This window comes from Anomaloglossus baeobatrachus, chromosome 4 (genome assembly GCF_048569485.1).
Source record: "Anomaloglossus baeobatrachus isolate aAnoBae1 chromosome 4, aAnoBae1.hap1, whole genome shotgun sequence".
Taxonomy (NCBI): Eukaryota; Metazoa; Chordata; class Amphibia; order Anura; family Aromobatidae; genus Anomaloglossus; species Anomaloglossus baeobatrachus.
In genome coordinates this window covers 13,223,537-13,242,007 of record NC_134356.1, presented here as the reverse complement: position 1 = coordinate 13,242,007, position 18,471 = coordinate 13,223,537, and the positions used below count along the sequence as shown (strand labels likewise).

Genomic DNA, 18,471 nt, shown 5'->3' with positions numbered 1-18,471 from the left:
AGTGCATCAGATGCAGCAGAGCTGAGTGCGTCAGATGCAGCAGAGCTGAGAGCGTCAGATGCAGCAGAGCTGAGAGCGTCAGATGCAGCAGAGCTGAGAGCGTCAGATGCAGCAGAGCTGAGAGCGTCAGATGCAGCAGAGCTGAGTGCGTCAGATGCAGCAGAGCTGAGAGCGTCAGATGCAGCAGAGCTGAGAGCGTCAGATGCAGCAGAGCTGAGAGCAACAGATGCAGCAGAGCTGAAAGCGTCAGATGCAGCAGAGCTGAGAGCGTCAGATGCAGCAGAGCTGAGAGCGTCAGATGCAGCAAAGCTGAGAGCGTCAGATGCAGCAGAGCTGAGTGCGTCAGATGCAGCAGAGCTGAAAGCGTCAGATGCAGCAGAGCTGAGTGCGTCAGATGCAGCAGAGCTGAGTGCGTCAGATGCAGCAGAGCTGAGTGCGTCTGATGCAGCAGAGCTGAGAGCGTCAGATGCAGCAGAGCTGAGTGCGTCAGATGCAGCAGAGCTGAGTGCGTCAGATGCAGCAGAGCTGAGTGCATCAGATGCAGCAGAGCTGAGAGCGTCAGCTGCAGCAGAGCTGAAAGCGTCAGATGCAGCAGAGCTGAGAGCGTCAGATGCAGCAGAGCTGAGAGCGTCAGATCCAGCAGAGCTGAGTGCGTCAGATGCAGCAGAGCTGAGAGCGTCAGATGCAGCAGAGCTGAGAGCGTCAGATGCAGCAGAGCTGAGTGCGTCAGATGCAGCAGAGCTGAGTGCGTCAGATGCAGCAGAGCTGAGAGCGTCAGATGCAGCAGAGCTGAGAGCGTGAGATGCAGCAGAGCTGAGAGCGTCATATGCAGCAGAGCTGAGGGCGTCAGATGCAGCAGAGCTGAGAGCGTCATATGCAGCAGAGCTGAGAGCGTCAGATGCAGCAGAGCTGAGTGCGTCAGATGCAGCAGAGCTGAGAGCGTCAGATGCAGCAGAGCTGAGTGCGTCAGATGCAGCAGAGCTGAGAGCGTCAGATGCAGCAGAGCTGAGTGCGTCAGATGCAGCAGAGCTGAGAGCGTCAGATGCAGCAGAGCTGAGAGCATCAGATGCAGCAGAGCTGAGAGCGTCAGATGCAGCAGAGCTGAGAGCGTCAGATGCAGCAGAGCTGAGAGCGTCAGATGCAGCAGAGCTGAGAGCGTGAGATGCAGCAGAGCTGAGAGCGTCATATGCAGCAGAGCTGAGAGCGTCAGATGCAGCAGAGCTGAGAGCGTCAGATGCAGCAGTGCTGAGTGTGTCAGATGCAGCAGAGCTGAGGGCGTCAGATGCAGCAGAGCTGAGAGCGTCAGATGCAGCAGAGCTGAGGGCGTCAGATGCAGCAGAGCTGAGAGCGTCAGATGCAGCAGAGCTGAGAGCGTCATATGCAGCAGAGCTGAGGGCGTCAGATACAGCAGAGCTGAGAGCGTCAGATGCAGCAGAGCTGAGAGCATCAGATGCAGCAGAGCTGAGAGCGTCAGATGTAGCAGAGCTGAGAGCATCAGATGCAGCAGAGCTGAGTGCGTCAGATGCAGCAGAGCAGAGTGGTGCTTTGGGCAGACTCTTCTGCTCCGCAGTTTCTGCCGTTACCGGTGCATTCTCAGGGGAGGATGAAATTTCTGTTCATCAAATGTCAGCGCTAGTTCCTGATTGGAATAGTGATGTGGCCCCCGCCGGTCTCCGGAGCAGCCGAGGGGCAATTCACAATGAAAAACGCTTTTGTCAAGAGACAATTAAAAGGAAAAACGATGAAAATCCTGTGACAAAGCGACAAAGAGCCGCGAGAACCGCTGCCATTAATCACAGGCGTGACAACAGAGAGACAACAGCATGTCTGACAGGGAAGGACGGAGGGGCGGGAAATGACCTCTCCACATTCTCCTGCAGTCTATAGGGGGGCGCGAACTGTATATAGACATAACAGTGAGAAGGTTAGACAGCGCCCCCTAGTGGTGACCACATTATCAGTGTATACAGGGAGCTCCCCCTAGAGGTGGCTGCAGACAGGATCTTATCATGTATCTCTGTATACAGGGAGCTCCCCCTAGTGGTGGCTGCAGACAGGATCTTATCATGTATCTCTGTATACAGGGAGCTCCCCCTAGTGGTGGCTGCAGACAGGATCTTATCATGTATCTCTGTATACAGGGAGCTCCCCCTAGTGGTGGCTGCAGACAGGATCTTATCATGTATCTCTGTATACAGGGAGCTCCCCCTAGTGGAGGCTGCAGACAGGATCTTATCATGTATCTCTGTATACAGGGAGCTCCCCCTAGTGGTGACTGCAGACAGGATCTCTCATGTATCTCTGTATACAGGGAGCTCCCTCTAGTGGTGGCTGCAGACAGGTTCTTATCATGTATCTCTGTATACAAGGAACTCCCTCTAGTGGTGGCTGCAGACAGGACCTTATCATGTATCTCTGTATACAGGGAGCTCCCCCTAGTGGTGGCTGCAGACAGGATCTTATCATGTATCTCTGTATACAGGGAGCTCCCCCTAGTGGAGGCTGCAGACAGGATCTCTCATGTATCTCTGTATACAGGGAGCTCCCTCTAGTGGTGGCTGCAGACAGGTTCTTATCATGTATCTCTGTATACAAGGAACTCCCTCTAGTGGTGGCTGCAGACAGGACCTTATCATGTATCTCTGTATACAGGGAGCTCCCCCTAGTGGTGGCTGCAGACAGGATCTTATCATGTATCTCTGTATACAGGGAGCTCCCCCTAGTGGTGGCTGCAGACAGGATCTTATCATGTATCTCTGTATACAGGGAGCTCCCCCTAGTGGTGGCTGCAGACAGGATCTTATCATGTATCTCTGTATACAGGGAGCTCCCCCAAGTGGAGGCTGCAGACAGGATCTTATCATGTATCTCTGTATACAGGGAGCTCCCCCTAGTGGTGGCTGCAGACAGGATCTTATCATGTATCTCTGTATACAGGGAGCTCCCCCTAGTGGTGACTGCAGACAGGATCTTATCATGTATCTCTGTACACAGGGAGCTCCCCCTAGTGGTGGCTGCAGACAGGATCTTATCATGTATCTCTGTATACAGGGAGCTCCCCCAAGTGGAGGCTGCAGACAGGATCTTATCATGTATCTCTGTATACAGGGAGCTCCCCCTAGTGGTGGCTGCAGACAGGATCTTATCATGTATCTCTGTATACAGGGAGCTCCCCCTAGTGGTGACTGCAGACAGGATCTTATCATGTATCTCTGTACACAGGGAGCTCCCCCTAGTGGTAGCTGCAGACAGGATCTTATCATGTATCTCTGTATACAGGGAGCTCCCCCTAGTGGTGGCTGCAGACAGGATCTTATCATGTATCTCTGTACACAGGGAGCTCCCCCTAGTGGTAGCTGCAGACAGGATCTTATCATGTATCTCTGTATACAGGGAGCTCCCCCAAGTGGAGGCTGCAGACAGGATCTTATCATGTATCTCTGTATACAGGGAGCTCCCCCTAGTGGTGGCTGCAGACAGGATCTTATCATGTATCTCTGTATACAGGGAGCTCCCCCAAGTGGAGGCTGCAGACAGGATCTTATCATGTATCTCTGTATACAGGGAGCTCCCCCTAGTGGTGGCTGCAGACAGGATCTTATCATGTATCTCTGTATACAGGGAGCTCCCCCTAGTGGTGGCTGCAGACAGGATCTTATCATGTATCTCTGTATTCAGGGAGCTCCCCCTAGTGGTGGCTGCAGACATGATCTTATCATGTATCTCTGTATACAGGGAGCTTCCCTTAGTGGTGGCTGCAGACAGGATCTTATCATGTATCTCTGTATACAGGGAGCTCCCCCTAGTGGTGACTGCAGACAGGATCTTATCATGTATCTCTGTATATAGGGAGCTCCCCCTAGTGGTGGCTGCAGACAGGATCTTATCATGTATCTCTGTATACAGGGAGCTCCCCCTAATGGAGGCTGCAGACAGGTTCTTATCATGTATCTCTGTATACAGGGAGCTCCCCCTAGTGGTGGCTGCAGACAGGATCTTATCATGTATCTTTGTATACAGGAAGCTCCCTCTAGTGGTGGCTGCAGACAGGATCTTATCATGTATCTCTGTATACAGAGAGCTCCCCCTAGTGGTGTCTGCAGACAGGATCTTATCATGTATCTCTGTATACAGGGAGCTCCCCCTAATGGAGGCTGCAGACAGGATCTTATCATGTATCTCTGTATACAGGGAGCTCACCCTAGTGGTGACTGCAGACAGGACCTTATCATGTATATCTGTATACAGGGAGCTCCCCCTAGTGGTGGCTGCAGACAGGATCTTATCATGTATCTCTGTATTCAGGGAGCTCCCCCTAGTGGTGGCTGCAGACATGATCTTATCATGTATCTCTGTATACAGGGAGCTTCCCTTAGTGGTGGCTGCAGACAGGATCTTATCATGTATCTCTGTATACAGGGAGCTCCCCCTAGTGGTGGCTGCAGACAGGATCTTATCATGTATCTCTGTATACAGGGAGCTCCCCCTAGTGGTGGCTGCAGACAGGATCTTATCATGTATCTCTGTATACAGGGAGCTCCCCCTAGTGGTGACTGCAGACAGGATCTTATCATGTATCTCTGTATACAGGGATCTCCCCCTAGTGGTGGCTGCAGACAGGATCTTATCATGTATCTCTGTATACAGGGAGCTCCCCCTAGTGGTGGCTGCAGACAGGACCTTATCATCTATCTCTGTATACAGGGAGCTCCCCCTAGTGGTGGCTGCAGACAGGATCTTATCATGTATCTCTGTATACAGGGAGCTCCCCTAGTGGTGGCTGCAGACAGGATCTTATCATGTATCTCTGTATACAGGGAGCTCCCCCTAGTGGTGGCTGCAGACAGGATCTTATCATGTATCTCTGTATACAGGGAGCTCCCCTAGTGGTGGCTGCAGACAGGATCTTATCATGTATCTCTGTATACAGGGAGCTCCCCCTAGTGGTGGCTGCAGACAGGATCTTATCATGTATCTCTGTATACAGGGAGCTCCCCCTAGTGGTGGCTGCAGACAGGATCTTATCATGTATCTCTATATACAGGGAGCTCCCCCTAGTGGTGGCTGCAGACAGGATCTTATCATGTATCTCTGTATACAGGGAGCTCCCCCTAGTGGTGGCTGCAGACAGGATCTTATCATGTATGTCTGTATACAGGGAGCTCCCCCTAGTGGTGGCTGCAGACAGGATCTTATCATGCATCTCTGTATACAGGGAGCTCCCCCTAGTGGTGACTGCAGACAGGATCTTATCATGTATCTCTGTATACAGGGAGCTCCCCCTAGTGGTGGTTGCAGACAGGATCTTATCATGTATCTCTGTAGACAGGGAGCTCCCCCTAGTGGTGACTGCAGACAGGATCTTATCATGTATCTCTGTATACAGGGAGCTCCCCCTAGTGGTGGTTGCAGACAGGATCTTATCATGTATCTCTGTATACAGGGAGCTCCCCCTAGTGGTGGCTGCAGACAGGATCTTATCATGTATCTCTGTATACAGGGAGCTCCCCCTAGTGGTGGCTGCAGACAGGATCTTATCATGTATCTCTGTATACAGGGAGCTCCCCCTAGTGGTGGCTGCAGACAGGATCTTATCATGTATCTCTGTATACAGGGAGCTCCCTCTAGTGGTGGCTGCAGACAGGATCTTATCATGTATCTCTGTATACAGGGAGCTCCCCCTAGTGGAGGCTGCAGACAGGATCTTATCATGTATCTCTGTATACAGGGAGCTCCCCCTAGTGGTGACTGCAGACAGGATATTATCATGTATCTCTGTATACAGGGAGCTCCCCCTAGTGGTGGCTGCAGACAGGATCTTATCATGTATCTCTGTATACAGGGAGCTCCCCCTAGTGGTGGCTGCAGACAGGATCTTATCATGTGTCTCTGTATACAGGGAGCTCCCCCTAGTGGTGGCAGCAGACAGGATCTTATCATGTATCTCTGTGTACAGGGAGCTCCCCCTAGTGGAGGCTGCAGACAGGATCTTATCATGTATCTCTGTATACAGGGAGCTCCCCCTAGTGGTGACTGCAGACAGGATCTTATCATGTATCCCTGTATACAGGGAGCTCCCCCTAGTGGTGGCTGTAGACAGGATCTTATCATGTATCTCTGTATACAGGGAGCTCCCCCTAGTGGTGACTGCAGACAGGATCTTATCATCTATCTCTGTATACAGTGAGCTCCCCCTAGTGGTGACTGCAGACAGGATCTTATCACGTATCTCTGTATACAGGGAGCTCCCCCTAGTGGTGACTGCAGACAGGATCTTATCATGTATCCCTGTATACAGGGAGCTCCCCCTAGTGGTGGCTGCAGACAGGATCTTATCATGTATCTCTGTATACAGGGAGCTCCCCCTAGTGGTGACTGCAGACAGGATCTTATCATCTATCTCTGTATACAGGGAGCTCCCCCTAGTGGTGGCTGCAGACAGGATCTTATCACGTATCTCTGTATACAGGGAGATCCCCCTAGTGGTGGCTGCAGACAGGATCTTATCATGTATCTCTGTATACAGGGAACTCCCTCTAGTGGTGGCTGCAGACAGGACCTTATCATGTATCTCTGTATACAGGGAGCTCCCCCTAGTGGTGACTGCAGACAGGATCTTATCATGTATCCCTGTATACAGGGAGATCCCCCTAGTGGTGGCTGCAGACAGGATCTTATCATGTATCCCTGTATACAGGGAGCTCCCCCTAGTGGTGGCTGCAGACAGGATCTTATCATGTATCTCTGTATACAGGGAACTCCCTCTAGTGGTGGCTGCAGACAGGACCTTATCATCTATCTCTGTATACAGGGAGCTCCCCCTAGTGGTGGCTGCAGACAGGATCTTATCACGTATCTCTGTATACAGGGAGATCCCCCTAGTGGTGGCTGCAGACAGGATCTTATCATGTATCTCTGTATACAGGGAACTCCCTCTAGTGGTGGCTGCAGACAGGACCTTATCATGTATCCCTGTATACAGGGAGCTCCCCCTAGTGGTGGCTGCAGACCTATAATTGTTTTCACACATTCTGGGACAATACAAAATATGACTTTGCACAGATCGCGGCTGATATCTTCGTGTTTGTGGGGTTTTGGAGGAATTGCCCTCTTGCACCTCAGTTTTTCCAGCCTCACCCCTGACTCTGTCGATTAAACCAAGCAATTACACTGAGGGTTTGCAGCTGATTTTCCTCTTTCCGGGGAGATATCGGCTCTTTCTGCTTCACTAATTGGGAGATGATAATTGAATAATAGATTGAAATTTTACCAACGAAAATTAATTAGGAAGCGACGTGATATTTTATCAAAACGTCGAAATCTTCCTCGTGGCGGAGGTTATTTGTTTGCGGGGAGCGGCGCTGGTGGCGGAGGTTATTTGTTTGCGGGGAGCGGCGCTGGTGGCGGAGGTTGTTTGCGGGGAGCGGCGCTGGTGGCGGAGGTTGTTTGCGGGGAGCGGCGCTGGTGGCGGAGGTTGTTTGTTTGCGGAGAGCGGCGCTGGTGGCGCCTTCTCTCACCTGACTCGGGAACACAATTAACAGTTCCTGTCCCTCGGGGATGCAGGTAACGCGGCGCACTGACGGGTGCTAAATCCTCATTATTCTGCCCCCAATCACAGCAGACAGCGAGGTCTCATCATTGTCATCCAGTCAATCATTTCATTTTTTACAATATTTACTTTCTTCCAAAAAGACCCCTCTATATGTGTCCAGAGGTCTCACGTAAGTAGAGCTCAGCTGCAGTACCAGGCAAAGCCTTGTGGACAGGGGTGGCGCTGTCTCTAGTAAAATCCCTTCATAAAACCCTTATAAAATCTTCATAAAATTTGGATAACACCAAATAAGATGATGTGTTTTGAAGCATCGGGGTAAATATAATTTTTCTGGAAGACCCCAATTAATGATGACCCCTTTCTTTATGTCGGAGAAACTCATTTATCTCTCCTTACTCCTTTCCCCGTACACACACATGGATGCTTGGAAAGCAAAAGCAATTGTCATGGCTCTGCTATGCAGAGCATTTTGCATTTGAAAATGCTCTGCTATGTGTCTTGTGCACTTGCTGACAGGTTGCCTTATAGCACTAGGGTCCACACTGGTTTTGGGAGGTGTCTTCACAGATGCACCTCGTTCCTGGTGATTGCTCTAATTCTGTCTGAACTTCACCAGTCATACTTCCTGTTTGCTCAGTGTGCTCTTTTCTCCTGTCTGATGTCAGTGTTCTGATCTTGGCTTCTGACCTTGGACCTCTTCCTGACCACATCTCTGTCTGCTCCCTGAACCCCGGCTTCTGATCTCGGACCTCTTCCTGACCATGTCTCTGTCTGCTCCCTGAATCCCGGCTTCTGACCTCGGACTTGTTCCTGACCACGTTTCTGACTGTCTCCTGAACCCTGGCTCCTGACCTCGGACCTCTTCCTGACCATGTCTCTGTCTGCTCCCTGAATCCCGGCTTCTGACCTCAGACCTCTTCCTGACCACGTTCCATCTGCTCCCTGAACCCCAGCTTCTGATCTCGGATCTCTTCCTGACCATGTCTCTGTCTGCTCCCTGAACCCCGGCTCCTGACCTCGGACCTCTTCCTGACCATGTCTGTCTGCTCCCTGAATCCCGGCTTCTGACCTCAGATCTCTTCCTGACCACGTCTCTGTCTGCTCACTGTACCCCAGCTTCTGATCTCAGACCTCTTACTGACCATGTCTCTGTCTGCTCCCTGAACCCTGGCTCCTGACCTCGGACTTGTTCTTGACCACGTTTCTGACTGCTTCCTGAACCCCGCCTCCTGACCTCGGACTTCTTCCTGACCATGTCTCTGTCTGCTCCCTGAATCCCGGCTTCTCACCTCGGACCTCTTCCTGACCACGTCTCGTCTGCTCCCTGAACCCCGGCTTCTGATCTCGGACCTCTTCCTGACCACGCCTCTCTCTGCTCCCTGAATCTTATAAGTTTCCTCCTGGCTTATTATCCCAGCTTGTCTGACTACCCTTCTATTCATACTGCTCATAGTGTCTAGCATCACAGTATCCACAGCCACCAATATCATGTGTCCCCTCACCCCAGAATCGATGGGAGTCTAAAGGAAGAGGATTTGATCTCTGGTGCCACCTTTTGGATGTAGAAATCCTAAATGTCAGTATGGACCCTTTAACAGGCCTTGCTACATGACAAAGGATAAGAAGCCAAACCAGAAACTCTACTTTCTGCGTTTTGCCCCTCCTTAGTGCAAAGCAAGAGATCTGAGTAGGTTAGGTGGCACCATTGGTCAACACCTGTCCCATCTGAAGAGGTTATTTACATATTTAAATTCCCAGAAAAGGATTGCATTGCCACTAAGTTTCCTTACGCCGACTTAGCACTTTTCGTGAGGAGCATCTCAATAGGTTTTTGCTTGACTTCTTATCCTAAGATAGCTTGAAGAAGTCTGAAGCCATCGAAAAAAGGAGCATTTACGATGGGTCTTCAGATGGCCAACTTGGCCAATATGGTTGAAGCTTCTTCAGTGCCAGGGGGATTTGCCAACTTTCAGGGAGTTTGGGTGGTCTCTTTCATTTCTTACAGCCTCTTGGACCGCTTAAAGCTGGATGTCCACATCAGATGCACGGATTGTCTGGTCTGTGTATCGTGGTCCATACTTAGCATCGAATGACAGATGTGTGAATCTAGCTTTCAGGAACCCTCTTATTTCCTGCTGGAGGTTACCATCCATCTCAGTAACCAGAGAGTAAGGCTACACCACCATGGTCACCTCTGCCATATCCCAAATTACGACTTCATGCTTCACGGACTTGTTCCAGATCAATTTCATTCCATGACATATGCAAAAAGGAGCATGTACGATGGGTCTTCAACTGGTCAACTTGGCCAAGATCAGATGGTCACAAGCCAACCTTCGAAAGCAAAACAGTGTGACAACATGAGCTCTTGTCTACAATTTCACGTGTCCATTGGGTCCTTCGACCTTGACCATAGTGGATACCTTTTTAGTTCCAGTGAACTCAACTCATCACCAATACCTATTTTGACAGTTTTCCATCCTCCGGGTAACTGTATCTTCAGCTCCGGTCGTATCCCGCTTGCTCTTCATCATTTGACTCACAATGACTAACAAAATAATTGAAGAAGCCTAATGGATGACGCAGATGGCCAATGGTAATTGCCGTTATTCAAAAAGCCCAAGAAATTATACGAAGATAAACCTGGGTCACATTAACCCCACCTCGTAGATAAATGGAGCGCCGGCTCATCATCATCCGACGTCAGGGCTCGGAACAGAACGTACAACTTTTTGCTTCTTGGTTAAGGCACCTCTGTAATTACGGGTGAAATTAGATCTAAAAATATCCATAATTTCAGGCTAAAATCAAAGGCATTAGCTCAGAGACGAGGTTGTGACAGAAAAGCCTTTCGGTGAGCGTTTCTTTCCAGTTTTGGCGACTCGGTTACTACGTGGCCAGGATATGATTCATTAATGGGAAACCGACTTTGTGAAAGCGACTTTGTTCTGTTTATGGACTTGTGTGTAATTATCGCCTCCCCTGCAGTTCCTTTTTGTTTCTTCTTCTTCTTTTCCATTTTTGATTCAGGGCTCGGAGATAAGAAAATCAACGCGTCAGACCCGGCAAGGGTGAGTAATCCAAGAACAATGTTAATTAACTCTACTACGTTGCATTGGGTTCTTTGTCTTGTTAGGTAGTGGTGGAGTAGAGAAGACAAATCTGTGGTGGGCAACTCAATGACATATGTACGGAGAAGAAGGATGGGTCAACGAGATTATGGCCTTTTCTTTCAGGAATCATCTAGGGTTTGCACATTCTTGTGCTCCAGTTATGACACAACAATAGACAAGAGCTGTGGACTGATCTGTTCCCATCTTTTTGGACCTCATCAGTTTTAAGTCAAGGTTAACAATATGGAAGAATCAAGCAAAGTGGGAACACAGAGGAGTAAGATCCACAAAGCAAGAGCGCATTGGGGTCTTTTTTATGTAGCGGTCCATGTTTCCATCAAGGCTTCGCAACGGGACAGTCATTTAGATCCTCCTAACCTTCGGAAAGGATCTTTTCCCAACCCTGATTTGGTCCCTGGACACCTAAGCTCAAAGTCGCAGTGATAAAAATGGTTGACGCTTCTGTGACGTCCAAGGGATTTGCCATCTGTAGGTGGTCTACCTTTTTTCCTGGCCTGTCGGGAGAGCTAACAAATATCCATGGAGAAGAAGAAGGGGGTATCTTTGAGCACCCAATAAGCAGTTGTCTTGGTTGCCTGTTCGTGATCCGCCTACCCTTCGGAAATGTCCCTTTCCAGCCCCCAAGTTGTCTTTGGACACCAGTGCTTGAAGTCATTAACATGGTTGAAGCTTCTCCAGAGCCTGGGGAATTTGCCAACTTTCAGGGAGTTTGGGTCAGTATCCATCTCCAGTAGCCAGAGTTGAAGGCTATGGTCATCTTTGCCATATCCCAGATTGCCTCTTCATCCTTCACGGACTTGTTCCAAATCAATTTCGCTCCATGATACTTGCAAATAACCTCTTGAAAAGAAAGTGGACTTGATCTCTGGCACCACTTTTTGCTTCTAACAATCCTAATAGTCAATATAGACACTTTAACGAGCTTTGTCACATGACTGAGGATAAGAAGCCAAACTAGAAACTTCATTTGCAGACACCTGTTATGGGTTTTTGCAAGAGATCTGATTTGGCTAAGTGGCGCCAGGGATCAAGTCATTTTCCTTCTGAAGAGGCTATTTGCATATTTAAATTCCTAGAAGAGCATTGCATGGCCAATAAGTCTCCTTTTGCTGGCTTGGCACTCGTTGCGAGGAGCCTCTCACCTAGTTTTTTGCCTGGCTTATTATCATGTGGCAAAGCTCATTAAAGAGTCAATATTGACTTTCAGATTACTACACCTAAATAGTTAGCGCCAGAGATCAAGTCTTCTTTGTTCTGCAAAGCTTATTTGCATATGTAAATTCCCAGAGTAGCATTGCATGGCCAATCAGTCTCCTTACACTGGCTTAGCACTCTTTGTGAGGAGCCTCTCCCGTAGTTTTTTGCTGGATGGCGCCAGAGATCAAGTCCTCATCGTTCTGAGGCTACTTGCATATTTAAAATCCCAGAGTAGCATTGCATTGCTAATAAGTCTCCTTACGCAGGCTTGGCACTCGTTGCGAAGAGCCTCTCCCCAAGTTTTTGGCTTGACTTATTATCATATGACAAAGCTCATTAAAAAGTCAATATTGACTTTCAGATTACTACACCTAAATAGTTGGTGCCAGAGATCAAGTCTTCTTTGTTCTGCAAAACTTATTTGCATATGTAAATTCCCAGAGTAGCATTGCATGGCCAATGAGTCTCCTTACGCTGGCTTGGCACTCTTCGTGAGGAGCCTCTCACATAGTTTTTTGCTCGATGGGGCCAGAGATCAAGTCTTCATCATTCTGAGGATACTTGCATATTTCAAAAATCCCAGAGTAGCATTGCATGGCCAATAAGTCTCCTTACACGGGCTTGGGACTGTTCGCGAAGAGCCTCTCACCTAGTTTTTTACTTATCATATCATGTGGCAAAGTTTGTTAAGGATATACATTGATTTTTAGTTTGCTACATCTAATAGATAGAGATCAAGTCCTCATCGTTCTGAGGGTGTTTGCACATTTAACTTCCCTGAGGAGCAGTGCATGGCCTACAAGTCTCCTTACACAGCCATGGCACTTTTTGCAAGAAGAGTGCCAAGACCATAGATGCTCATTGCCTCATATAAAATACCATAATATATCACATGGATCGGCCATAACTGCAGTAATGATATGTTATATTCATATTTTTTGTAGGAAGTGGACATTTGTTCCAAACTGATAGACCAAGTGAAGCTGGACGTCCACCTAATTGATGGAGGAGACAGAGACGGACCAGAAACTTCTCCAACCTCCGGGTAGGTAATAAAAAGGAAAATCCTAATTGTGGCGGTATAATAATCTGGCCTCCGCCTCTAACCCCGGCCTCCGATTCATTGTACAGATCCTCGGCCAAAGAAAGAAGGAGCAGCAAAGGAAGCCAAGAGGACAATGTCGATGAGGACGTGGAATGGGCCAAGGCCAAGGGAAAGGTTAGAAGCCGGATATCCATGTGATACATTCAACTTTTTGAAATAACATCATGTCGCCCTCTTATAGGGTCATCTTTACTTTGCCTATCGAGACGTCTAATCCCGCTGATTGGTAGATTCAAGGGTCTCTAGCGCTAGGAAAGTCCAAGAACTCTTTGATTTTTTTTCTGAAAAATGAAACATACACTTTTTGGACTCACTCGTGGGTCAAAAAGCTTGGACCTCCACTGATTTCCAGAAATATTCTTCATCAGTCATCCATGTGACTCTTGTTTCCCTTTTAATCAGTAGAAACCTTGGGTGAGATAAAGCCTCAGTAACAGGCACAGCTCAACACACAGACACAGCACTGTGCCTGGAAAAGAACCGACGGGTCACCTCTATGGTCTGGATGAGATAAAGCCTCAGTACCAGGCACTGTTCAAGACACACAGAGACAGCACTGAGCCTGGAAAAGAACTGACGGGTCACCTCTATGGTCTGGATGAAATAAAGCCTCAGTACCAGGCACAGCTCAACACACAGAAACAGCACTGTGCCTGGAAAAGAACCGACAGGTCACCACTATCGTCTGGATGAAATAAAGCCTCAGTACCAGGCACTGCTCAACACACACAGACACAGCAATGAGCCTGGAAATGAACCAACAGGTCACCACTATGGTCTGGATGAGATAAAGCCTCAGTACCAGGCACAGCTCAACACACACAGACACAGGACTGAGCCTGGAAAAGAACCAATGGGTCACAACTATAGTCTGGATGAGATAAAGCCTCAGTACCAGGCACAGCTCAACACACAGAGACAGCACTGTGCCTGGAAAAGAACCGACAGGTCACAACTATGGTCTGGATGAGATAATGCCTCAGTACCAGGCACAGCTCAACACACACAGACACAGCACTGTGCCTGGAAAAGAATCGACGGGTCACCACCATGGTCTGGATGATATACTCAGCACCAGGCACAACTCAATACACAGACACAGCACTGTACCTGTAAAAGAACAGACAGGTCACCACTATGGTCTGGATGATATAAAGCCTCAGTACCATGCACAGCTCAACACACAGACACAGCACTGTGCCTTGAAAAGAATCGACGGGTCACCACCATGGTCTGGATGAGATAAAGACTCAGCACCAGGCACAACTCAATACACAGACACAGCACTGTGCCTGGAAAAAAAACAGACGAGTCACCATTGTGGTCTTTGGTGTAGGAGAACCCCAACAAATGGTTAACCTGTCCTAAAGATCATCAAGACATTACCTCAACCAAGCATGACCTCAGCTTCTTTTTTAGGGTCTGTGGAGGTGTATTTAAGTGACTCAAACCTTTTTTACCCATGGTCATTGATTACGGTGCTTCCCCAGTCCTCACCCCAAGGTAAATCAGAGCCTAGTTGTGTAGGAATCCATCATCACGTAGGTCACATTTCATTCTGCTACATGTCTCTTTAAGTGACATCATGAAAATGGTGAAGTGATGTCACCAGTTTGTGGGCGTGGCATCTGACTCCTCCCCATTGATTGCCCCTTGACCTCTCTAGTAGAATTAAACAGAAACATAATTTTTCTTGATTCTGTTCCACAGGTAGAAAAGTTCTTGGATTTTCCCGGAGTCATAGCTGCTCTGGAATATAGGTAAGAGTCGCTAAATCTCTCCTAAAAATAGGAGCAGTAAGGGATCCAGAAACAGCGCCACCCTTGTCCTCAGGCTGAGTCTGGTATTACAGCCTGATAACATTAAATTATTACCAGACACAGCCCACGTGCTCCGCTCTTGGGGCAGGGGGGTCCGCTGTTACCCCCGTGTGTTTTCATGATTTAGGATATAAAGTATAATAAAATGCTTTTCCTATGTAGAAAGCAATCAAAAGCCCCCGGATCTGCTCAGAGCCCCTCAAACAACGGCCGAGGACCAGTGTCTCCAGGTCACACAGTGAGTATCAACGCTTGATTTTGATACAAGTAACATACCGTAGGTTTTATTGTATATAGCTATATGGAGCATGCTGGTATAACCTGGGCACCTCCTGTATATAATTATATATGTACAGCTGGTATAACCTGGGTATCTCCTGTATATAATTATATATGTACAGCCGGTATAACCTGGGTATCTCCTGTATATAATTATATATGTACAGCCGGTATAACCTGGGCATCTCCTGTATATAATTACATATGTACAGCCGGTATAACCTGGACATCTCCTGTATATAATTATATATGTACAGCTGGTATAACCTGGACATCTGCTGTATATAATTATATATGTACAGCCGGTATAACCTGGGCATCTCCTGTATATAATTATATATGTACAGCTGGTATAACCTGGACATCTCCTGTATATAATTATATATGTACAGCTGGTATAACCTGGACATCACCTGTATATAATTATATATGTACAGCTGGTATAACCTGGGCATCTCCTGTATATAATTATATATGTACAGCTGGTATAACCTGGGCATCTCCTGTATATAATTATATATGTACAGCTGGTATAACCTGGACATCACCTGTATATAATTATATATGTACAGCTGGTATAACCTGGGCATCTCCTGTATATAATTATATATGTACAGCTGATATAACCTGGGCATCTCCTGTATATAATTATATATGTACAGCCGGTATAACCTGGGCATCTCCTGTATATAATTATATATGTACAGCTGGTATAACCCGGGCATCTCCTGTATATAATTATATATGTACAGCTGGTATAACCTGGGCATCTCCTGTATATAATTATATATGTACAGCTGCTATAACCTGGGTATCTCCTGTATATAATTATATATGTACAGCTGGTATAACCTGGACATCTCCTGTATATAATTATATATGTACAGCTGGTATAACCTGGGCATCTCCTGTATATAATTATATATGTACAGCCGGTATAATCTGGGAATCTCCTGTATATAATTATATATGTACAGCCGGTATAACCTGGGCATCTCCTGTATATAATTATATATGTACAGCCGGTATAACCTGGGCATCTCCTGTATATAAATATATATGTACAGCTGGTATAACCTGGACATCACCTGTATATAATTATATATGTACAGCTGGTATAACCTGGGCATCTCCTGTATATAATTATATATGACAGCTGGTATAACCTGGACATCTCCTGTATATAATTATATATGTACAGCCGGTATAACCTGGGCATCTCCTGTATATAATTATATATGTACAGCCGGTATAACCCGGGCATCTCTTGTATATAATTATATATGTACAGCTGGTATAACCTGGACATCTCCTGTATATAATTATATATGTACAGCTGGTATAACCTGGACATCTTCTGTATATAATTATATATGTACAGCTGGTATAACCTGGGCATCTCCTGTATATAATTATATATGTACAGCCGGTATATCCCGGGCATCTCCTGTATATAATTATATATGTACAGCCGGTATAACCTGGACATCTCCTGTATATAATTATATATGTACAGCTGGTATAACCTGGACATCTGCTGTATATAATTATATATGTACAGCTGGTATAACCTGGGCATCTCCTGTATATAATTATATATGTACAGCCGGTATAACCTGGACATCTCCTGTATATAATTATATATGTACAGCTGGTATAACCTGGACATCTGCTGTATATAATTATATATGTACAGCTGGTATAACCTGGACATCTGCTGTATATAATTATATATGTACAGCTGGTATAACCTGGGTATATCCTGTATATAATTATATATGTACAGCTGCTATAACCTGGACATCTCCTGTATATAATTATATATGTACAGCTGGTATAACCTGGACATCTGCTGTATATAATTATATATGTACAGCCGGTATAACCTGGGCATCTCCTGTATATAATTATATATGTACAGCCGGTATAACCTGGGCATCTCCTGTATATAATTATATATGTACAGCTGGTATAACCTGGGTATCTCCTGTATATAATTATATATGTACAGCTGGTATAACCTAGGCATCTCCTGTATATAATTATATATGTACAGCTGGTATAACCTGGACATCTCCTGTATATAATTATATATGTACAGCTGGTATAACCTGGACATCTCCTGTATATAATTATATATGTACAGACGGTATAACCTGGGCATCTCCTGTATATAATTATATATGTATAGCTGGTATAACCTGGGCATCTCCTGTATATAATTATATATGTACAGCTGGTATAACCTGGGCATCTCCTGTATATAATTATATATGTACAGCTGGTATAACCTGGGCATCTCCTGTATATAATTATATATGTACAGCTGGTATAACCTGGGCATCTCCTGTATATAATTATATATGTACAGCTGGTATAACCTGGACATCACCTGTATATAATTATATATGTACAGCTGGTATAACCTGGGCATCTCCTGTATATAATTATATATGACAGCTGGTATAACCTGGACATCTCCTGTATATAATTATATATGTACAGCCGGTATAACCTGGGCATCTCCTGTATATAATTATATATGTACAGCCGGTATAACCCGGGCATCTCCTGTATATAATTATATATGTACAGCCGGTATAACCCGGGCATCTCTTGTATATAATTATATATGTACAGCTGGTATAACCTGGACATCTCCTGTATATAATTATATATGTACAGCTGGTATAACCTGGACATCTTCTGTATATAATTATATATGTACAGCTGGTATAACCTGGGCATCTCCTGTATATAATTATATATGTACAGCCGGTATATCCCGGGCATCTCCTGTATATAATTATATATGTACAGCCGGTATAACCTGGACATCTCCTGTATATAATTATATATGTACAGCTGGTATAACCTGGACATCTGCTGTATATAATTATATATGTACAGCTGGTATAACCTGGGCATCTCCTGTATATAATTATATATGTACAGCCGGTATAACCTGGACATCTCCTGTATATAATTATATATGTACAGCTGGTATAACCTGGACATCTGCTGTATATAATTATATATGTACAGCTGGTATAACCTGGACATCTGCTGTATATAATTATATATGTACAGCTGGTATAACCTGGGTATATCCTGTATATAATTATATATGTACAGCTGCTATAACCTGGACATCTCCTGTATATAATTATATATGTACAGCTGGTATAACCTGGACATCTGCTGTATATAATTATATATGTACAGCCGGTATAACCTGGGCATCTCCTGTATATAATTATATATGTACAGCCGGTATAACCTGGGCATCTCCGGTATATAATTATATATGTACAGCTGGTATAACCTGGGTATCTCCTGTATATAATTATATATGTACAGCTGGTATAACCTAGGCATCTCCTG

The 18,471-nt window shown here is 46.2% G+C and overlaps 1 protein-coding gene across 1 annotated transcript in view; it reads left to right on the top strand.

The window, feature by feature from the left end:
* The window catches only part of LOC142300965 (uncharacterized), a 69,236-nt gene that overhangs the window by 35,124 nt on the left and 15,641 nt on the right, over window positions 1–18,471 (top strand). Inside the window, exons 4-8 of the mRNA XM_075341987.1 lie at window positions 10,583–10,623; window positions 12,828–12,928; window positions 13,015–13,102; window positions 14,699–14,748; window positions 14,971–15,046. Of these exons, the coding sequence (XP_075198102.1) occupies window positions 10,583–10,623; window positions 12,828–12,928; window positions 13,015–13,102; window positions 14,699–14,748; window positions 14,971–15,046 (356 nt within the window). The remainder of the gene's footprint in view (window positions 1–10,582; window positions 10,624–12,827; window positions 12,929–13,014; window positions 13,103–14,698; window positions 14,749–14,970; window positions 15,047–18,471) is intronic.